Here is a 23,822-nt window from a genome sequence, read left to right on the forward strand (position 1 = left end):
AGTGCAAACATTAACCGACACACTACTCAGCTTAATGAGGAGTTCCAGTAAAAAGGACTGGTTGTTATGCCCAGAATTAGATGATTGAGTCAGAGGTCTTACCTGACATTCAGTGAGATGTGGAAGCTGGTGTGGGCTTTGGGTCTGTCACAAGTTTGGGGCAGAGTCTGTACCTCCAAAGCAAATGGGAACTCTGCCTTTTCTGGCAGAATATTGTATCTCAAGGATGTCTGTAAAACAACAAAGACAAAAATCTGTGTTTCTCCCTTCTCCTCCCAACTTCCTCCACCGGTTCTCTGATTTGCCGTCTCCGTTGCTGAGTCAGGGGTTTTCCGCGGGAACGGCTAACGTGGACCCTCTGCCCCGACGGGGCCCGAGAGTCTCACCTGGAGGTAGACACACCCTTCTCCTGTAACCGTCATGGTGTATTCCTCGGGCACCTTTGGCAATGAGGTCTGCTGTAGTAACAGGCGGTTGTCGTCGTCCACTTGGAATTTTGTGACAAGTGTCCCTGAATATTGGACGGCCACCTGTGTGGGCTTCCCATTCCTGGTGAAGGTGGCTGCTCCATATCTGGACAGGGCCTGGAGAGCCACCACTGTGTCCTGGAAGAGACGAGCGAGAGAACCTGCGTAGGCCTGGCAACCTCCCCAGGGCCCAAAGGCCCATGTCAGCTGCCACAACTGGGGCTTTGATTTCCTTTTTTCCTGCTTCGCTCGCTAAAATATTGGAGTTCTAATTTCAAGATTGATTATAAGCCTTAGATAGAACCATAACATTCACATATCTGCTTTAGAAGCTTATTTTATGGGGCGCCTGGATGATTCAGTCAGTTAAGCATCTGCCTTCTGCTCAGGTCATGATCCTGGGGTCCTGGGATCGAGTCCCGAGTCGGGCTCCCTGCTCGGGGGATGGTGGGGAGCCTGCTTCTCCCTCTGCCTCTTTCTCTCTCTGTCTCTCACGAATAAATAAATAAAATCTTTAAAAAAAAAAGAAGCTTATTTTATTTCTCAGAAAACCGACCTTTTTCTATCTATAAATAATCGTGGGATACGGAATGTGGAAAATATCCATGAATGGGAATCATTTATTTGCTTTGGCTATTTGCCTAAGAGGTCTTACTTGATAACTGTGGTCATTCCTGCCACCGCTCAACCAAAGTTCAGTCTGGCTCTCACCCCAGATTAAACTCTGCTCTGCTGCTGAGGTCAGTGCCCTGAGAAAGCCCAAGGTCGTTTGCAGCCATGATGAAGGTCATGCTTAATTATAATTCTTTTCTTGATTTATTGACATTTTTTGGCTCTCTCTCCTTTTTTTTTTTTAAAAAAGATTTTATTTTATTTATTTGTCAGAGGGAGAGAGAGCACAAGCAGGGGAGTGGGAGAGGGAGAAGCAGGCTCCCCACTGAGCAAGGAGCCCGATGCGGGGCTCCATCCCAGGAACCTGGGATCATGACCTGAGCCGAAGGCAGCCGTCCAACTGACTGAGCCACCTTGCGTCCTGGGTCTCCCTTTTTTATTGGAAGTCTGGATTCCTCCCACCCCCACATGTCATATTCTCCATTCTCATTAGCACTGAACTTGAATGACAGTCTTTAAATAATAGATTTCTAAGAAAGAATAACTGTTTTAATAAAAGTGTTCAGTTTTTTCCATTCATATGGAAAAGTAAGAAATTAAATACAATGAAAAAAGATGGGATGCCATTTTGTCACATTCTCTTTCTCTTTTAGGTTTAGCCTGTGGGCTAACCTCTAACTTCTCTGAAGATGAAATGTCCTGCTCTGTACATATTGATGAATTTTTAAGATATAAGATTACATAGTTAGGCTCAGGATGTTGGCACAGTAAAGAAAATTTTTCATGCTCCTGGTGAACAGATGTTTGTATAATAAGAGGTGAATAGTGGAACCATAAAATGTGTTAGCTTTAAAATAAGTCAGTTAAAGGGGACCTACGAATGGAGAGATTTGCAAGGACAGATTATTGGGTTTTGAGTAGCATTCCTAGGAAAGGCACTCTTAGAACTTCCAGAAGATTCCAGAAGGTAGATTTTTTTTTTTTTATTCATTCTGCTGTGGCCATTGCATACCGGGTCCCATTTCCTTAGAGAGGTAGAGTTTTTATCGGGAGGAGGGGGCTGTGATGATAACAAGGATGGGGTCCCAGGATTGCAGGTATTTTCTTTTTAGCCCTCTTTGACTTTCATTTTTCCTTATTTCTCACTATCCCCGAATACTACTACTATTTTCCTCATTCCAAGTTATTCTCAACTTCAGTTTTTCTTCTTGCGTGTCTTTATAGCTTGTTCAAAACTTTTGATACCTAAAGGTGAAGTGAAAAGTTCTGGGAAACACAGACCTGGGTGGAGGAGAAGCCCCCCTGGGAATTCTGTTGCTTTGTGATCCACTCCACGATGCGCGAGGCGGAAGTCAGCTCCTCTGAGGTTGGGGCAGGCTGGGCCGTGAGGTAAGCCAGGAGCACATAGGATGTCATTTCCACCTCAGCTGAGGGAGCCGGGGGTTGGTAAAAATGCCCCACTGGTGCCCTGGGTTTCTGAGGTCTCTCCCAATGGATGGAACTATCTGGAGATGAGAAAAAGATTTATGAGTGACTACATATTCTTATTTAATTTAAGGTGAAAGTACCTAAGCCAGAGCTGAAGTAAGGAGTACATTCCCATTCTATTCTCTTGAACCTTGTCTAGATACTTTTCCTTCTGTGTAAACCTGAACTTGGTTTGTTTTGGCTAGCCGAAGGCAGATGACGTTGCTGGCGTCAGAAGCCCACGGCCATCGAAGTTTTCAAATGGTTGCCATCGTTGGGTTGTCGGGGAAAAAGAGCAAGAGCAAGTTCCCTTACCGACTGTGGGGATTTCCTCTTTCTGATGTTATCCAGACCTTATCTGGGCTTTGTTAAATTTTCTATAAATTTTTCTATAGAGGTTTCTTGTGAGGATCACAGATGACGTGAGATAGTGGAGTTCATACTCATGAGGCCAGAAAAAATACATAAGCCTTTAAATAGCAAAGGCTGACAAGAGTGTGAAATAATGGGTACTGATTTACACTGCTGTGGGAAGGAAACTGCTCTTTGGAGGGCCATTTGGGAATATCCAGCAAGGGGGAAGACGTGTCTAGCTTACTAATCAGCAATTCACTTCCTGAAGTGTAACTGAGAGAAACTCACACACGGGTACAAGGAGGCATGTATATGAGGGTTCACTGCAGCATGGTTTGCAATAGTCACAAATAAGACACAAGAAAAGATCCATGAGGAGAGACTCCTTAATATAAATTATGACCTACGTGTGCATTGCAATATATTATGTGGCAGTGAAAATAATGAACTAGAGCCACAGGCACTCATATAGGGGACTCCATTAGCACAAGGTTGAATGCAAAAAACAAAAGGCAGACAAACAGGCAAGAAAACAAGATGCAGACATACTCAAAAGTGTGATACTGTCTATCCGAAGATGAAGAACACGTAAAAATTCTCAATATTGTTTAGAAATAAGTATGCAGGAAAAAATAAAGAAACCCACGGAAATTGTAATGACAAATTCAGGATAATGGTTACCTTTGGAGGTGGGAGTGATATTTTTGGAGTGGAATTTTTCCTGCCTGGTAATTTTGTATTTCTTAAGCTGGGAGGAAAGTATATAGTGGTTTGCTAATTATTCTTTATGTATTTTTGTATATCTGAAATATTCCCAATACATTTTAAGGATAAGCAATTAATGGCACGGTCAAAGGAGAAAGGTAGAATATGTTTTAGGGGATAAAATATTATTTGCGTTTTTATTTTCGATTTCTTTGACCCCTCATATAGACCACTGTATACATAGGAATATTGTGTGGATATGAGTAGATTTATCAACATTATCAGACTTGTGATATGAGCATAAAATACCAGAATTTATTCGTAGGGTTATTTCCTCCAGTCTTTTCTTTCTTTCTTTCTTTCTTTTTTTTTTTTTTAAAGATTTTATTTATTTATTCATGAGAGACAGAGAGAGAGAGAGAGGCAGAGGCAGAGGGAGAGAAGCAGACTCCCCGCCTAGCAGGGAGCCCGATGCGGGACTCGATCCCAGGACCCTGGGATCATGACCTGAGCCGAAGGCAGACGCTTAACCATCTAAGCCACCCAGGCGCCCCTCTCCAGTCCTTTCTTATGTTTAAGATGATGTGATGCACCAAGTAAGGATTGGGTATATATAAAGAATGGCTATTGTAATCATAATAGGTAATACTTTTATACACTTACTATGTACCATATAGTCTACTAAGTGCTTTGCTTGTATTAATTCATTTAATATTGACACAACCCTATGAGGTAAATACTATTATTATCCCCATTTTACTGATGAAGGAACTGAAGCACAGACAAGGTAAGTGACTTGGCCAAGGCCTCATATGTGAAATGCTTTGGAGCTAGTCTCCAGAGGCTGAGCTTCTCACTACTACAGTACACTGCCTCTTATCTTTTGATGTGTGACTTGCTAAAGAAATCTCAGACTGGGTAGTGATATAGACAAGAGAAGAGAGGGGAAAGGGATCACGGGATGTAGGTGTGGGGGTTTTGCAGTACAGTTCTTGGTACAGAGAATGGGGGAGAGGAGAAGATCTCAGATGTGCTCTCACCTTCCTTCACAGCTTCCTCGTGAAGTAAGTTGAGCGTCTCTATCCTCTTGTCCTGGTTACCTGCCAGGGCAAAAGCATAGGCCAACAGTGCCTTGGTGTAGACATGCTTTCCATGGGCTCCTTCCTTTGCTGACTTCCAGGCTAACTCCAGGCAGAACAGGGCATTGCGGACAACGGGGTGCTGGGGAGGGAGACAAGACGGGAACCAAGCTATGTGACCAGGAATGCTAGCATTCCCAGGTAAGCACAGATCATTTTTCAAATGCATGTGTCCATCTATTCTCATTCTTGTGGAAAGAGAGAATAGGATCTTTATGTTATTATTACATTCATAAGGCAGGAACGCGGGCCATGTTTTTAGAATTCATTTTGGGTGTGTATATGGCAGTAGCGGGAGGGCTCTAGGGGAGAAATAGCTTAGGGGCGTCACTGGGACAGTGTAAATCTTTCAATTTTCTGTTGATCTGGGAAGCGCCATCATGGCATAAAAGGAAAGCTGACACTTGACTTTTAGTAGGGTGATGGGTCTGACAGCAGGGCAACGATTTCCTTTGCCTCCAGAACTCTGCCTCAGCAGGGAGATGAGGTGGTACCTACAGTGGCGGGGAGAGGAATCTCCAGAAGGGCAATGGTGACATAAGCAGAGAGGGTCACTTCGTCTTCCACTCCGCCCTGTAATTGTGAGTCACAGAGAGAGATATGAGTAATTTAACTTCGGAGAAAGCGCTCCCTTAGCTCTCTGCCTTCTGCTGTGTCATGGAATTTACCCTCACTCTTATTCATCCCCATGGGGCCAATTATCACAATCAACCTAAGTTCCGTCCCCTCTTTCTTGGTACGATCCAGGTTTTATTTATTTATTTATTTAGTTAGCTAGTTATCTTTGCTAATTCCTACATTATTACTTCCTCTCATCCTTGTAGACATCATAAATGGACAAATCAAAACTAACTCTGAGGGCCCCTGGGTGGCTCAGTCGGTTAAGTGTCTGCCTTTAGCTCAGGTCATGATCCCAGAGTCCTGGGATCGAGTTCCGCATTGGGCTCCTTGCTCAGGGGACGGCAGGGAGCCTGCTTCTCCCTCTCCCTCTGCTGCTCCCCCTGCTTGTGCACTCTCGCTTTCTTTCTCAAATATATAAATAAAATCTTATTATTTTTTTTTGGAGATTTTATTTATTTATTTGAGAGAGAGAGAATGAGAGACAGAGAGCACAAGAGGGAAGGGGATCAGAAGGAGAAGCAGACCCCCTGCTGAGCAGGGAGCCCGATGTGGGACTTGATCCCGGGACTCCAGGATCATGACCTGAGCTGAAGGCAGTCGCTTAACCAACTGAGCCACCCAGACGCCCATAAATAAAATCTTATTAAAAAAACAAAACAAAAACCAAAACTAGCTCCAAGAACACCTCACCTTAATGGCATTGTTGAGCAGAGACCCGGAACTCCTGAAGCAGCCGTTGTCCTTCTGCTTTTGGGAGAGCCAGATGAGGGCTTGGGTGATGTGTGCTTCATCAATGAAGATATACGTTCGAGCCTGGGCAAAAGTCTTCAGTACAAAGGCGGTGAGCCTGAGCAGCGGGGGAGGGGATGATGATATTTATGTTGTTACAATCGTTTTATAACTGTGGCACAGTAAAGGCTTTTTATGATGTTGTTTACATTGACGTGAGTCACCTGACAGGTATTCCTGTGTATTTAGAATGCCCATTGCCTTTAGACTGCTTGATTAATCTGCTAGATCTAGTATTTCCTTGCTGGCTCATTTTCTCATTGCTACAGAGAGTCGAAGTACTTCTGATATTACTTGTTTTTACTTACTTGAGTAAGGCTTTCTTCTCTTTAGAGATTTCCTTCTGTAGATGGCAGAATCTTCTCACTTAGAAGACTGAATAACTTCAAACTGCTTTGCTTTGCCTTAGGGATTTTATTTATTCATTTTTTTTTTTAAGTAGGCTCCACACCCACCATGGAGCCCAACACAGGGCTTGAACTTGTGACCCTGAGATCAAGACCTGAGCTGAGATCAAGAGTCAGGTGCTTAACTGACTGAGCCACCCAGGTGCCCCATGCTTTAGGGATTTTAAAACAATGTTGCATGTCACTGGGTCCTCCTCATTTCTTTCTTCCTATTTATTCACAGTCAAGATGAGTATGATCTAAAAACATATTAAAAACTGAAGTTAAAAAAAAAGCTGAAGTTAACATGGTTTATCTAGAAGTTAGATGATATGTTCACTTGCCATATATTAAAAAACTCATGGCTATGGGAACTATTCTAGAAAAAAAATAACCTTTTAAAAAAATAGCTATTTCTTGGCATATGGGTGGCTCAGTCAGTTAAGCACCTGAAATTAAATGTCCGACTCTTGATTTTTGGCTCAAGTCATGAGATTGAGCCCCACGTCAGGCTCTGTGCTGAGCAAGGAGCCTGCTTAAGATTCTCTCTCTCCCTCTGCCCCTTCCCCTGCTCGTGTGCGCTCTCTCTCTCAAAAAACTAGCTATTTTAGAAAGAATACCCTGGTTATTATTAACAGGATGAATTTGGGGGACAAATCTAATATATGTGTATTTGAATGTCAGCTTTTCTATTTGTTACCTTGCTACCCTTGGTATATTTGTTAAGTATAACCAACTATAGGTTTAATAATACATATCTGATAAGGTTACTGTGACTATAATTGTGATAATATATGTAAAAGAGCTAGTACAAAAATAGGACCTCGAAAAACTGTCTATTCCTTACCAGGTATTGCCCTCATTATTGCCATATTTCTCCCCAAAGGTGCTATAGGAGCCATCATGGTGTTTGTAGTTTAGCTGTCTCTGGTAACCTGAAATGGAAGGTTCATGAAACAATATGACAGATTGTATATGTTGTGGCCAGAGAAATTACTAAAATGCCTTGGTTTCTCTTGCGATATTTCTTAAATTTTGCTGTCATATGTTACAAGGTTCTGCATTCTAAGCATTTATTAGAGGTTGGACACTGGATAATAACCATAAAATTAACTGTCATTTTTATCACAGTAACTATGATTCTATGATATGCTAACATATAATAGAATTGCTAAGTAACTCAACCTATTGGGAAATCCAATCTATTGTTAAAATAACACCGTGAAGTCTTCACTCATTTAATCACTCACCAGTATTGAGGTAGCCAATGGCCTTGGACATGACTTCTGGAGTCAGTTGGTGTGTTTTATTTAGATAATTCAGAACATAGATGTTGGGAGCAAAGAGGACCATATTCTGTTCTCCACAGCCATAGGGCATTCGGAGGAGATTTTGTGTGTTTTGCATGGCAGAGCCCAGTATGTCTCCTAGGGAATGGGAGAGATGGGACATCAGAAAGCTTATAGATTTTAATCTGTCCGAATCATTAGGAAGAAATGAATAATTTTAGGAAGATCGAAAAATGAAGATTTTTAGGAAGGGTGAGTTGTCCAGGTACAGAAGTATGATTGGGAGCAGTATACAAGCCCAAAGAAGGAGGGAAGAATCAAGTTAATATTATAGTTGTGATTTTGAGTATTTATGGAAAAGAAATATGGTAAAAACTATTAATATAGTAGAATAAGTCACTAGGGCTGGAGCTTACCCAATACTGAGATGGAGGCTCGGGCAGAGTCTTCTATTACATTCTCTGGCAACTTCAAAGATAATCGTTCAGACACCTCAGCACCTAGAGAAATAATGGGAATTATGTCTGCCATATATCTTCTTGAAGACCTCCAAACCCAGAAGCCAGAACTGTGCCTTACACTTAAAGTTCTGAAAAGTTGTCACTCTTTTAATACTTCTGTTTTCAAAGTAGATATATATATCTTAAATGTGTATGAACGGGATTCTGAGAGTTCCAGAAATTCTCCTTCCTCATCTCTCTTTCCCCTCTGTATGTAGACTGTGTTCCAAAAGAAGGCTACAGATTGAGAAGTGCCCATGATGTTGTCACTCTGTTGTAGTCATCCTGTGGCTAGCATGAGATGGTTATCACAAGACGATCTGTTTAATGTTCATCCCTCAACTCATTACTCAAAAGTTTAATGAAAAGAACCCTTAATGTATACATAAGCAAAGGAAAAATCTCTGAAATTTCCTGAATTCTACAGTAATGCTCTGTCCTTATTGCCATCAAATTTCGCCAGATATGAAAATAGTATTTTTATGGAAACCCTAGACATGGGACTGGGGATGAAGATGAGCAGTGTTTGACTCGCTGAAAATAAAATAATTGCTGCTGATAGGCATACATTTACTGCCATTTGAGTATTGGTAAATTTCAGGATGATGAAAGAGAATCGTAGTATTTATCTTCATGCTGCATCCCCTTCCTCATGAAATAAAATACTGAAACTTTTGTTAAAGGGTACAAAATTTCAGTTTTGCAAGAGGATTATTTTGTATAGAACAGTGCCTCCTATTTTTTAAATTGAAATTCAATTAATTAACATAAAATGTATTATTAGTTTCAGAGGGAGAGTTCAGTGATTAATCAGTTATATATAACACCCAGTGCTCATTACATCAGGTGCCCTCATTAATGCCCATCACCCAGTTACCCCTCTCCCCTCCCCCCTCCCCCACCTCCCTCCCCTCCAGGAACCCTCAGTTAGTTTCCAAAAAAAAAATTTTTTTTTAAAGATTTTATTTATATATTTATTTGACAGAGAGAGACACAGCGAGAGAGGGAACACAAGCAGGGGGAGTGCGAGAGGGGGAAGCAGGCTTCCTGCTGAGTAGGGAGCCCGATGCAGGGCTCGATCCCAGGACCCTGAGATCATGACCTGAGCCGAAGGCAGACGCTCAACGACTGAGCCACCCAGGCACCCCTCCAAGTTTTTTTTTAAAGATTTTATTTATTTAGAGAGAGAGAGAGCAAGCGAGAGAGAGCACAAGCAGGGGAGAGGGGCAGAGGGAGAAGGAGAAGCAGACTCCCCAATGAGCAGGGATCTCGATGGGACCCTGGAACCATGACCTGAGCTGAAGGCAGATGCTTAACCCACTGAGCCACCCAGGCACTCCTGTTTCCTATAGTTAAGAGCCTCTTATGGTTTGTCTTCCTCTCTGATTTCATCTTATTTTATTTTTCCCTCCCTTCCCCTATGATCCTCTGCTTTGTTTCTTAAATTCCACATACAAGTGAAATGATACAATTATTGTCTTTCTCTGATTGACTTATTCAGCTTAACATAATACCCTCTAGTTCCATCCACATAGTTGCAAATGGTAAAATTTCATTTTTTTGATGGCTGAGTAATATTCCATTATATATATACCACATCTTTTTTATCCATTCATCTGTCAAAGGACATCTTGGCTCTTTCCACAGTTTGGCTATTGTGGACATTGCTGCTATAAACATTGGGGTGCAGGTGCCCCTTTGGATCACTTTGTTTGTATCTTTTGGGTAAATACCTAGTAGTGCAATTGCTGGGTAATAGGGTAGCTCTATTTTTAATTTTTTGAGGAAACTCCATGTTGTTTTCCAGAGTGGTTGTACCAACTTGCATTCTAGAACTGCCTACTATTAAGAATATCATACTGTATACTTAAAAACTTGCTAATAAGATAGAGCTCATAATAAGTGTTCTTATCACCCAAAAAATATAGTAAGAGAGTAGGAGGAAACCTTTGGAGGTGATGGGTAGGCTTATGGTATGGATTGTGGTGACAGTCTTACAGGTGTATACTTATTTCCAAACTCATCAAGTTGTATACATTAATTATGTTATTATGTTAATATACACAGCTCTGTATTTATTTAAATTTAATTTTGTAATTAAGTATATAATATAATTATGTATGTATTATTTGTGTGTTAAAAAAAACCTCTCTTACGTTTCCTAAAAAAATTTTGTAAGAAAACAGATGCCATAAACAAAGGTAAAACACAAATTACCAAACAAAAATAATTGCAACTTATTCAATAAAGCGTCAGTGTCATACAGATGAATCAGAAAAAGACAAACCACTAGAACCCGAACAGTCAAAGGATATGAAAGCATTCATAAATATGTAAAAAAAAGCTCATCCTCACTTGTGATTATGGAAATTTAGATTGAAACAACAGCAATAGATTTTTCAGGAAAACTGAAAACTTTGATGGCTAAAGGTGGTGGTGATCATGCAAGGAAATATAAAGTAATGGGACTATTAACATAGGTAATAAAGAAAAGTTTTTGAAGTTCTATTAAAACTTAAGAATATAGATGTTCCCTCTTAATTAGGAATTTCACATTTTGGTATCTACCTTAAATATATTTGCATCTGGACATAAGTATTCATTCATTCATTCATTCATTCATTCTGGCAAATAGTTAAACAAATTGAAGAATAGCTAAAAAACAACGGAACTGTGATATATTAATAGTATGGAATTAAAAGGGACTAAAAAGGATTACCTAGTTCTATAATTTAACATGGTTAGATTTCTAAAACGTGTTGTTGAGTAAAAAGTTATAAAATGTGGGGCGCCTGGGTGGCTCAGTCGTTGAGCGTCTGCCTTCAGCTCAGGTCATGATCCCAGGGTCCTGGGATCGAGCTCCGCATCGGGCTCCCTGCTCAGCGGGAAGCCTGCTTCTCCCTCTCCCACTCCCCCTGCTTGTGTTCCCTCTCTCGCTGTGTTTCTCTCTGTCAAATAAATAAATAAAATCTTTTAAAAAAAAAAAGTTATAAAATGTTACTTATAGAAGTTATAGAATGAAACTTACACGATTTATATAAATCATGTGCATATTATTTCTAAACATACATGGATGATCATTAAAGTATTGAAAAAGATTGCCTTTAGTATGAAGTTTTGTTATGTTTTGTAAAGGAGAATGTATTTTTGTATTACATGGGCAATTAAATTAATTTTAATAGAACTACTTGATGATTAGCCCTCGATACATAAGAAATAAATAAAAATGAAGAACTCAGTAATGGAAGACACGCCATAATAAAAGGATTTGGTGGCAAGTTCACTTAAATGCAGAAATAAGGCTAAACAACCAGGCAATTATGTTTTTAGAACACATTTTACATATTTGAAGTCTTGGCAGTATAATAAGCATTATAAACAGAACTTAGGAGGTAGACAGAGAAAGGCAAGAAACACATGTGTGATGTTGACTTGACATTGTTTGAGGTAAGAACACATTGTGTTGATAAATTTCTTAGTGTACTAAGTTTCTGTGTTTTTGTTTAGACTAGAAAATTCTCCACCAAGATAAATTTATATATTCTGCTGTGAGTTTCTTTAGTATCTTCTCAAATGACTGACAGAGCATCAGGTACAAGATTGGCATCAAACAGATATTGACACGACAATAATGGTACACGTGAAGACAATTCTTTCTTCCAGGACATCGCATGGTCCCATTATCAAATGCTATTGGCTGTGCAAAATTCAATGTTGGGGTGGCTTGAATTCAGCTACCCATATGTTGTATTACTAAACATTCAAGGAAACATTCCCTTTGGCAATATTCATTTGATTCTACTCACTTTCTTTTTTTTTTTTTTTTAAGATTTTATTTATTTATTTGACAGAGAGAGACAGCATGAGAGGGAACACAAGCAGGGGGAGTGGGAGAGGGAGAAGCAGGCTTCCCGCCGAGCAGGGAGCCCAATGCGGGGCTTGATCCCAGGACCCTGGGACCATGACCCGAGCCAAAGGCAGATGCTTAACGACTGAGCCACCCAGGCACCCCTCTACTCACTTTCTATGTAACCACATCATACACTGGTCAGAAAGACATTTGCGTGTTTGCATAGATGCTATAACAGATTAAAAACTTGGGAAAGCATGGCTTAAGGACAGTTTCCTGATCAAATTACATGGCTTCTGTAAGAACCAGGTGCCTCATTTGGTTCTTTGGGTCTTACCTTGTAGGAAAGTGTAGGAATAAGATATAAGATTCTTTGAACATTCAATGTTACAGAAACTTTAGTCAATGCCATTCTAATTACGATGAATGACTCTTACCTGATGGACAGAGCAGGGAATTGAATGTTGCTTCCTTCTCTAGTCCTTCAGGCTGTAGGTGGAAAGAAAGAAAAGGCAGAGGTGAAAATGGACACGTATGTTGATAGTGGAACCACAAATTTCTTGATGGTGAAGAGAAGAATTGGAGCTGACTTCCAAATGTATTACATAAATGAATCTATAAGTATAAGCAATATGAAGAAGACAGGTTGATAGATGAGAAAGTGAGGAAAAATTATGTAAATATCAAGAGAGACAGACAGAGAAAGATAGAGATACAGATAGAGAGATGGAGAAAAAGAGAGAGACAGAGGAGAGAATATTGTGAAATATTCTGTCATTATGTATTATTTAGCCCTTCTCACCTAAAACTTGGAACCTTCAACTCACCATTGTTTTTATTGGCTCACTGTGACCTATCAAATGGGTAGGCTTACTTACTTCAACCAGCAGGGACTTAATGATGGTGTCTTTCTTTCCATATTCAGGGACCACAGCCACCTCAGTCCCACATAGCTCTTGAGACTCCAGTGCCTCTGCACTCACAGTGAAATTCACATTTCCTAAGAAAGAGGCAATACAGATGAGCACCATCTCCTTCTTTCTCCGTGCCTCCAAACCTCAGATTTATAAGTGTTTAATGCTTTGTAACCTCTTTTTGTTTTATAAAAACACAGGAACAGGAATGGAAGCGGCATCAACTAGAGGCTCGTGATCCTAAGAATTCAAGGCAGAGATAGATGGAGGTAAAGGAAGTGGGGATAGTCTTCTAGACATGCTAGAATAAAAGACAAAGGAAGAAATATCCTACAATGGCGGTGGCAGGGGTGGGTGGGTATGGGGAGGATGGGGGTGTGGGGGTGGGGGTGGGGCGTGGTCTTTGCCTGAAGGAAGTAGCACTAGATATAAGGATCCTACTGATATATATAATCCTTGAGTAGAGAATTGTCTCTAGGAGACTGTTCCTCACCTAATGCCTTTGGTGTTACTGCCCAGGACATGGTTTGTCGGCCATTCCCACAGATGCAGTGAGACTCTTGTTCCTTCTCCTGGACTAAGAATGCAGGATTCAGGTCTAGCTGCACGCTAACCTGAAACCACACATGAGAAAAAGAGACAGATCAGAGGGAGAAAGAGACCAAAGGGAGAATGGTTTGAAATAAAGTATATTGGGGGATTAGTTAGATTTTAGGTTGCCTAATACTGAAGATGATCTAAATGCCGATCGACTACCTTACAGAGGATCTGACATTGAAATCTTTGTATTTTTGGATAATCTGCTCTTTTATGGGGTGGGACAAGAGGTGAGGAAAACTCACGATGGTATGTTGCCTGTGGGAGCTCTACTTCTTTGGCCTGGGATCTCGACCATTCCCTTGGCTCTCCAAGCAGAGTATTCAAGATTTATAAATGGTTATGGTTTCAGTGGAGGTAAGATGCTCACAAATAGACTTTTAAAGTAAGGTTTAATCTAATTAATGCTGTATGATGATATTTGAAAGTTAAATATATGGAATGTAGAAGTCGAAAACTTGGGGGATCTAAGACATGAGAATGATGTGTACTGATTTTTGTTCACTGTGTCAGAAATCTTCATACTGCATGAACTTCCTAACCTTATGGGGTTGGGGTAAGGGTCAGAAGCTTGTTTGAAGTTGCAAGTATATGGGAATATCAGCAACCACAACTTCTATAACATATGAATATCTCTGAGAGTGTTCCTCTGTGGGTGAGCACATCTTACACACAGGAGTTTGTCAGTATTTTGAAAATGCAATTTTTAATTTACTTGACTGTTACACCTTGTGTTCAATTTAGGTAAGAGAGGTCTTTACCCGGATGCATTTGGGAAGGTAGTTGAGGACGGTGGCCTTGAGTGTGAAGGCCTCTCCTCGGATCACAGAGTAGGGCATTGTGAGCTCCACAAAGAAGGGCTGGAAGGCTCGGAGGGAGGCGGGAAGAGAGAGACCAAGTCCAGTGTCACTGGACAGGCAGAGGGCTCCTGCCTTCCACTCCGTGATGGTATCCGGGACTGTTACTCCCACTTCGGCCACCCCTGAGGAGCTGGGGAAGATAGAGATGTGAAGAACAGAAAGTAAGCAGTTAAATAAATCCTTTCTAGGAGAGAACCCCTATAAATAATTCTATTGTCATGACTTGAAAGCACTCAGTAGAAATATCAATATAGGAGAGTATAGTCAAGACTTAAAGTGGGAAAATATAAGAAGTCCTTTCCTTCCAATTCTGTTTTCAATTCTAGTCTATATTAGAATCTCCTGTAGACACAGAATTATAGCATTATCTATTATAGACAATATCGTTATGAACTAAGTATGTAATCTGAGATTGCTCTTAAATTTTACTCTTTAAAATACTGTTCCAATGAGGGCGGGCTTTTTTTTTTTTTTTTAAGTTTTAATTCTACTACTACAGTGTGTAGTTGGCCTGACTGATTCTGTGTTTAACTCAAGATTGTTGGCCAATGAAGGAGCTCTTATATGTGTTAGTCTATGCCGTGCCTGGTCATAGTTAGTCTTTATTCCCATTTTCTGGAAGTCTTAGAATCAAATGTGTACAAAATTTCTTAGCTCTGATATAATTAGAATAGTGAGACTTTTATAGCAGAAGTATTTATGTTAAACCTCTCCTGAAAATAGCGATGTGTCTAAAAGAAATACTTGGAGGGCGCCTGGGTGGCTCAGTTGGTTAAGCAACTGCCTTCGGCTCAGGTCATGATTCCGGAGTCCTGGGATCGAGTCCCACATCGGGCTCCCAGCTCAGCAGGGAGCCTGCTTCTCCCTCTGACCCTATCCCCTCTCATGCTGTTTCTCTCTCTCTCTCTCTCTCAAATAAATAAATAAATAAATAAAATCTTTAAAAGAAATACTTGGATATTGAAAAATTGCCTAAAAATGGAAAATTTTGAGAAGTCTATATTGTTGCCTTTTTTTTAAAAAAAGATTTTATTTATTTATTTGAGAGGGAAAGAGAGTGAGGGAGAGCACGAGAGCAGCAGAGGGAGAAGCAGACTCCCTGCAGAGCAGGGAGCCTGATGCGGGGCTCGATCCAGGGACCCTGGGATCATGACCTGAGCTGAAGGCAGACGCTTAACCAACTGAGCCACCCAGGCACCCCTGTTACCTTTTATATATAAAGAAAGTTACTTACTCTACCGCCACCAAGTTCCAGATCCACGTCTCAGGGAAGTACTTCCGCACAGTCTCAGTGAGAGGCTCGGAAACGTGGACCATCTTTGTAAGTTCATGGCCTCTTTGCAATTCAGATACAACTATGGTGGGTGAGGGGGGGAGACAGAAATAATAAATATACAGATAAAGAGATTGTGATACATGCTACAAAAGAAAGAAACAGGATGATGGAATAGACAAGAACCAGGAGAGGACGCTTGGGTGCTAAGGGAAAGCTTCTTTGAGGAGGTGATATTTTCGCTGAATCCTGGAGTCTCAGAATAAGTTCTAAGTGAGCTGGGGGAAGAGAATCACAGGCAGAGAGCAGAGACCTAGAGGCAGAAAGAACTTGGGATGGCCTATGAATCAGAAAAGGAGTCCTCTGTGGTTACTAAGCTTTGTCTCAAGAGGAGAGTGATAGGACGTGGGTTGGGAGGAAGGCAGGAGTCAGTTTCCATTTGGTGTGTTCCTCTGTGGGATCAAAGAAACATCATACCCAGACATGATGACAGTGGCTCTGAGAAAGTTTATAGGAGTGAGGGATCAAGGATTAAAAAGTTCTTTATTTCCACATGTGCCAGAAGGTCAGTCAGGTTCTCTCACCTATTTACCTTCTCTGTTAATGGTGTGCTGGTAAATATTTAACAATCAGCTCTCTGAAAAAGTTTGTGCATATATATACTTGTACATACATAAGTTTACTATAAATTCTACTGTAAAGGATGGTCGACTTTAATTTATAAATAATAAAAAAATATATAATAATATTTATTTAAATTCCATATAACCAGTTAATTTTCACTGAACAAACGTTTTCCTTGATCTTTGACAAATTCTTTAGTTTGTACTCAAACTATAGTCCACCATGATTTGAAAATATCAGACTAGAAATAAACATTTGGTTACTATCTGATTCACCAGTAAAGTAGCCCATTTCATTGACAAATGAATGTGACTTCGACATGAATATTGGCTGATAATTCAGGTAAGTTAAAGAGCTTCCTTATCTAACTGGCGAGAATGTAGTCCCAACTTGTGAACATTTCTGTTTCAGTTTATACTGATCCTCTGGAAATTATCTTTCCTTCTCAACCTCATACATTCACACATCTCCATTTACTAGCGGCAGATTCCTTATGAATGACTTTCTTGATTGCTCAATAAGAATTAATACTTTCTTTGATTCTGCATATCTGCACCTCTCTCTTTTTTTTAAATGGAAGTATAGTTGACACACAACATTACTGTACCTCTCAGAAAACTTTTCATAGTCTGCCTTGTATTCTCTTCAGCATGTGGGGGCTTGACACAATCAGAATTTTGGGGTTTGTACTGCTATGTGATCTTGAGCGAGAACCTTAATATGTCTGAATCACAAGGCCATTTTTGTTAATGTTATCACATTTTATCTTTAAAAATATTCTTTTATTCTTGACTCAATATATTAATTTTTATTAGTTTCTTACCTGGAGAAGCGAATAGTCTTCGAGATGAGTACACTGCATTGTGTTCAGGCTGTGAACATACTTTGGTTTTATGAATCTTTGCGTTGGTGAATACCTTTAAGCCCATATCCTGTGAAGGAGATTATCACCTAATCAGTACATAAGTATTATAAAATATATATAGGCACATACTTCATTGAATGTCACAAATAATCCAATTAGCTTAATACTAAACTTTTAATGTTCACATCTGTAGAAGGGATATTGGTATACTTATGGAGGTTAATTTTATTTTGTTGTTAAAACTCTTTTTTTTAAGATTTTATTTATTTATTTGACAGAGAGAGACACAGAAAGAGAGGGAACATAAGCAGGGGGAGTGGGAGAGGGAGAAGCAGGCAGGGAGCCCAATGCAGGGCTCGATCCCAGGACCCTGGGATCACGACCTGAGCCGAAGGCAGATGCTTAACGACTGAGCCACCCAGGCACCCCTAAAACTCTTTTAAGAGTAATATTTTATATATGTGATTTTTCTAAATAACACAAGGCAATGAATTTCAGGAAAAGTTAAAAAAAAAACTTGATTACTAGTCCAGAAAGTTGGCTGGCTCTGTTGCTAGTAACAGATCTGTGACTATTAGTGACCTTGGAGAAGTCACTTGACCTCTCTGTGTCCCATTAGCTTCAGTTATGATATGAAGGCATTACAATAAATAATTTTTTCATATATAATATTTTGTAAATCTTTAGAATGGATCATCTACAATATAAGGAACTTACCTGTAGGAAACTATACATATCTTTTTCATTTGTATTTGATACAGGGGAATACATGACCCCATGGATATAGACATTATGGCGATTGACACAGTCTCTATCATCTTCCTCCTGTTGATTCAAGCTTGCAGGGAAACCAGTGAGGTCCTTCACTGGTAGTAGGTTATAAACCTGTACAAATGCAAACGATGAAAGGCCAAGCTTATTTGTGGCTTATTCTTCTTAAGCGCAAAGAGAAAAGAAAAGAATAATCAGTAATTTATAGAAATTTAATTTGCTTCAGTAATTTATAGAAATGATTTCGAAGCTTTTTTTTTTTTAAACAGTTTTAGGGGGGAAAAAAACCCAGAACATTCTCATCTGAGTCCTCAAAGACCACAATAATTTGTTACACAGTTCAGAGGCAAACACTAGATTCCATGTTAGAATGGAATAAAACTTTATTGAGATAAATTGAGTATGCTGTATTTTAGATGTGCTATAAAATTTCAGGATGATAGAATGAAGTGATAGCTTTGTCTCTCCTTGTGGTTAGCAGCTGACTCAGTGTTTAACAAAGTTAATGAACCCATGTTCTAAACTGGCACATGAATAAGTATATACTCTCTATATAGGACAGGATAGTATTTTCTTAGGTATTATTCATGGGAACAAAATGCTCCATATCTTCACACAGTACATATAATATTGGAAATGATGCTTTCAAATTCATTTGAAGGGGAAGGGGAAGAAAAATGCTGATAGTGCATTGTATTATGTTCAAAGGAGTTTAAAACTGCTTGGCCAAGTAAGTAGGCTAATGAAGTTACATGCTTTCTCGAAGGTAGCTCCCTCTTACTATTCTCCATCTCCCCTCTCTGCTTTTTCTCCAAAGCATATTATGTGTTATTGTCTATCTCATCTGTGGAAACATAAGTTCCATGAGAGCATGGCTTTTTGTCTTTTGAGTCCTTCACTATTAGATCCCCACCCCGGCATTTCAACAAACAATGGGCACACCTAGAACACCGCAGACGTGAAATAAATATGTGTTGAATGGATGGCTTATGCTACTGGGAGCAAAGTGTTTCATTAGTAAAATACTATCAAGGCTGGAGAGGACTGGGCTAGTGTTCTAACCCAGGTCTACTACTAACTACCTAAAAGCTTCTGTTTTTTATTAACAAACTAATAGGACATTCTGCCTTATCTATCCACCAGCATTGTTATAATTTAGAAAAAACCCTGAGAACTATAAAATTATGTTATATAAACATAAAACATCATTATTTTTCCATGTATACCCTTGTTCTCATTGAAATGTACTTAATACTTCCTTTAGAAGAATTCTAATATTTTCAGTTAAATTCCATTTGTAAGGATCAAAATGTTAAATGTCTTTTCTTAAAACTTTCTTTTTTAGGGAGTAAAATATAAATTTCCCTTTGTAAAATTTTGATAGTGGGAAAAAAAGGTTATTTCAATTGGCTTCATATTGAAAATTTGAAAATATAAGCAGATTACTATTAGCACGTGTTGTTGTTTCTCATTGTTCTATTCCAGCCATACCCTTCTGCTATTTCTTCTATTCACCCAACATTTTAAAGGATTTCATTTATCAATGTCATTTACCATATAATTCATTTTTCCAAATTTTTATTCATCAGAGACAATGTATATCTTCCTTCAGAAATTATGTTTGTCTTGGGGCATACAGTGTTTGATATAATTCTTATAAAAACAGAAATTTGATATTTCATATCACTTGTAGTGCAGGTCAATGCACCACTTTTGTTAGACTTTTTCAAACATTACAACTAGCTTGAAAACGCCTGTTACTAGTTTCATAGAGCTCTAGGATTTCAGGGACTTCGAATGGTGAATGATTTTATTGAGATATATATATATATATAAACACACACAAATACATATATATATTTGTGTATGTATGTATATAAATTTATGTAAATAAACATATATCTATGTATTCAAATCTAATATATTTCTTATCAAAAAAGTGCCCATGAAGGAGATCAAAACTATAAACTCTTTTTTTTTTTTTTAAAGATTTTATTTATTTATTTGACACAGAGAGAGAGGGAACACAAGCAGGGGGAGCAGGAGAGGGAGAAGCAGGCTTCCCGCCAAGCAGGGAGCCCGATGCGGGGCTCGATCCCAGGACCGTGGGATCATGACCTGAGCCGAAGGCAGACGCTTAACGACTGAGCCACCCAGGCGCCCCAAAACTATAAACTCTTAGATAAATAAAATTTTAATAGATCCAATCTTACTGAGATAGGCATTTCTCCTTGCTCTGAGCCCCTTGTGTAGCCCTTCCTGACCCCCGAGGCTGCCGGGAACTCACCGAGGCTGCAGACAGCTCTGCTTCGGGCTTCATGAGCAGCACACTTTGGTCCACGGCACGGAGGGCACAGAGGGACTGAGGAGAAGCTGAAATTCTCAGATGGGCGTGTGAGGCTGGGAGACTTTGTGTTGGGCGGAAGCTCAAGTCTACCTGTTGAATTGGGGAAAATGGTTGAGAAAACAACTGCAAATGGTTCTAGATGCTCTTGTATTTTTCTTTTGGCTCTTTGGTAGCCTTAAAAACTTGCTTACATATTTTCCAGCACTTCATCATAGAAGGGAGCAAGGTACTCTGAACTGTATTATATAGTAAGAGACAATGCATGAAAATTTTGGAGTAGGAATCAAATGACATGGCTTCTTAGTCTGACTCTGCCATTACCTTGCTGAAAATCTCTGGAAAATTCATTTAACCCCGTTGGCCCCAATGTTCACATGTAGAATGTAATTGATAATAGCAACTTTTGGTTTTAAATGTTGAAAATTTTATGATAAAAAAACCCACCTTGTTGGCTAGACAGTTTTCAACCTCGTATTTTGCAGAATCCCCAACCACTTCCCCATCAGGTAAAATGGTGTAGATTAGCAATCGAGCAATGGGAGCAATGTCTGACTCCACAGGGACTGACACGGAAAAATGGCCATTCACTGGAGCACAGAGAGAACGAGGAAGCAATTATGGCTTAGACAACTCCCCAGGGCTGAAATGAAATTTTTCTGTTGCACAGAGCCATTTTTAGGAGCCTGGTCTGGTGAATTACTGTTTCTATTAGTTGGTATAACAGATATCAGAAAAAGTAGATGTAATAAATGAATGTTTACCTCTAAGAATTCTATACCTCTAAGAACTCTAACTTTAGGAAAAAAACTTTATTAAAGGGTTCTCTTCACTTATAAATCATATAATGATTTCACACCAATTTTCAGTTTTAGCTCATCTCTATAAAGTTCTGATGCTATCTGAGGGTATGGAGACATCCACTTGGCTAGTATTTGATCTAGACTTCACACTAGAGAAGGGAAATAGAACCTGAAGTTGTGTGATGTAATAGTAAAAGTTTAACACATTGCATTTATCCTCATATCTTCTTTAACTTTCTATCCACCAAATATTCTATTTTTTTTCTTAAGAGGACTACTATGCTCCTTTGATAGTTGTTTTTTGAAACCTATGTAGATTTTTTTAGAAGTCTAGTTTAAATTTAGTTTTATCATTAGAAAATATATTAAATATATAAATAAACTGTTCTACTGATACAAGGATTCGTTCAATAAGTCAAGCTTCAATAAGTAAGTTTACAATGGTGCTTCTGTGATCCTATGCTAGCATCAAAAGAGTAGCTCCCTAATAGTTCTCTTGTAAGAAGAGCAGAAAGCTTCAGAGGTTTATATTGCTCCATATTTGTTCATGGCGAGAGTCCATTTCAATGGTGGAAGTACCCAGTCTAACTTTCCATAAGTCAGAACTATCTTCAAAAAGGAAATAGGATAGATATAAATGATTCAGCAAAAGACCTAGTATATAGGAAGTATTCCAAGATTTTACCTTCTCTCCATTTCCTGAAACAATTCTAAAATGCCATTTTGAGAAGAAGCTCCATGAATATTGATGGTTTGAAAATTTGGAATAAGCATAGATTCTAAAACAACAACCTCAACATTTTAAGTAATCTGAACAGAAGATGCTGAAGGAAAAGAAAAGAAATATTTGATAAAGGGCAAAACGGACAAATAAACACCCATTCTTTCTTTCCTCACTCAACTTCTCATTTATTGAAGTTTGATGGAAATCACCGCTATTTATTTGAAACTTTTTCTGATATTTCTGCAACGTAAGGCTGAATATGTCAGAGTGGGGCAGAAATGTAGACTTGTGGAAGTACTCACTATCTCCCTGTTCCACAGGCAGCACGTGCGTCCCAGTTCGGACAATGCCTCCCTTTGCCATTATCTGCAAAAAAGGAAAGGAAAAGGAATTTGATTTGCTTGACAGAAATCCTATACCCCGTGTCCTGCCCTTCATGTTTATGCTTGTTTTATTGAGCTCCAGCTGGCAATATTTAGCCCTAAGAGAAGTCAAACTTTCAACAGGAACATGGATAATAAGTCAAAGTAGTGATGGCTGAAGAATTTCTTAATTCCTTGCCCCACAGAGGGCTTTTGTCTATGGATGAGTCAATGAAGTGGTCTTCCTTCTCACCAGATAATAGAACACGAGCTCCTTCAGCTCCTGCAGGACCCGTCCATTCAGAATATAATATGCTTGGACTGTCTGAGTTTGGCTGCAGGGCAGTTCACGAGGCATAGGTTCTAGGTGGACAAAACTCTTGCTTAGGGAGAATACAAGATTAGCGGTGTGATCAGCTTCTTCGTGCTCTGCCGACAGCCACTGGTAGCCATAACAGGGACTAGGATCCTTGTGTTTGACCTAATGAATTTAAAAAAATGATATTATTTTCTAGATCAGATGTCATAGCGAATCAGTGTTCTCACAAAACTGCATTAGTTCACTGTCCTACCTTAACTAGTTCCTAGAAAGCTTTTCCTCCACAGTAAAAAGTGAGAATAGTGTTTATCTGTATTGCAGATCTTTACACTGCAGAGGCTCCTTGGATTGGTACTTAAATTTCTGAAGAGCATACATGGAGGCATCTTTTGCTCTGTTTAATTTGCTCGACATTTTTTGGTCCACTTTGCCTATGCAGACAGAGACGTTGGAGCTATAAAAGCTCCTTGAAGAGACTAAATACTCTTCAGAAACTGAAGAACTACATTTCAGAAACCTATTTATGGTGGGTTTTAAATATGTATTATGAATAAATGTGATATTGCAGCCATAGAGGTCTGAGACCTCTTTCTGTCAATGGCTTTGGTTCATGAGTTGAGTTGGTGAATTAGTTGAAGTCGATCTCTCCTGGACTGTCCTAAGCTGGTTATTTTTAATGCTTTTTGTGGTTCTGGACTCATAAAGTTCATAGGTCCTACTTGAGTTGCAGTTTAACTTTTCTCCAAGTTTTTCCTTGTTCTTTTCAGGCTTCCTCTACCTTCATCCTCACCTCCCAAGTGGTGTGAACGAATCCTTGTATCAGTAGAACAGTTTATTTATATTTTAATATATTTTCTAATGATAATAGGTAAATGATTACCAAAAAGAGGGAGTATTTAAAAATAATATTTTTATTTTCAGGATGAGAACATTGCCTAGCACATAGAAAACATTCAAGACACTTCTTGGTTGAATAAATGAATGAATACTCAATTTTTAATTATTAGGAGGTATGGGCTTTCATGCCATCTATTTAAAGTGGAGTCAATAAAACATATTATTTATCCTGTTTATTTATCATCATTATTATGTAATATCTATTGTGTATCCCTATATCTCTTACTGTATATCTACATCTTCATTGATGAATAGAGAACTCTATGCTATACAAAGCAAGTTATATGGGT

General features: G+C 39.2%; 1 protein-coding gene across 1 annotated transcript in view; it reads right to left on the bottom strand.

The window, feature by feature from the left end:
• Window positions 1-23,822, bottom strand: part of A2M (alpha-2-macroglobulin) — a 40,565-nt gene that overhangs the window by 4,590 nt on the left and 12,153 nt on the right. The window contains exons 12-31 of the mRNA XM_031041110.2: window positions 22,570-22,797; window positions 22,257-22,320; window positions 20,875-21,017; window positions 20,371-20,520; window positions 18,030-18,197; window positions 17,271-17,379; window positions 15,785-15,905; window positions 14,452-14,680; window positions 13,587-13,707; window positions 13,058-13,179; window positions 12,617-12,668; window positions 8,246-8,329; window positions 7,791-7,967; window positions 7,388-7,475; window positions 6,056-6,212; window positions 5,243-5,317; window positions 4,646-4,826; window positions 2,361-2,584; window positions 387-605; window positions 103-230 (exon numbers count right to left, since the gene is read on the bottom strand). Of these exons, the coding sequence (XP_030896970.1) occupies window positions 103-230; window positions 387-605; window positions 2,361-2,584; window positions 4,646-4,826; window positions 5,243-5,317; window positions 6,056-6,212; window positions 7,388-7,475; window positions 7,791-7,967; window positions 8,246-8,329; window positions 12,617-12,668; window positions 13,058-13,179; window positions 13,587-13,707; window positions 14,452-14,680; window positions 15,785-15,905; window positions 17,271-17,379; window positions 18,030-18,197; window positions 20,371-20,520; window positions 20,875-21,017; window positions 22,257-22,320; window positions 22,570-22,797 (2,840 nt within the window). The remainder of the gene's footprint in view (window positions 1-102; window positions 231-386; window positions 606-2,360; window positions 2,585-4,645; window positions 4,827-5,242; window positions 5,318-6,055; window positions 6,213-7,387; window positions 7,476-7,790; window positions 7,968-8,245; window positions 8,330-12,616; window positions 12,669-13,057; window positions 13,180-13,586; window positions 13,708-14,451; window positions 14,681-15,784; window positions 15,906-17,270; window positions 17,380-18,029; window positions 18,198-20,370; window positions 20,521-20,874; window positions 21,018-22,256; window positions 22,321-22,569; window positions 22,798-23,822) is intronic.

The sequence above is a fragment of the Leptonychotes weddellii genome, chromosome 5 (genome assembly GCF_054177405.1).
Source record: "Leptonychotes weddellii isolate Sample4059 chromosome 5, ASM5417740v2, whole genome shotgun sequence".
Lineage (NCBI taxonomy): Eukaryota > Metazoa > Chordata > Mammalia > Carnivora > Phocidae > Leptonychotes > Leptonychotes weddellii.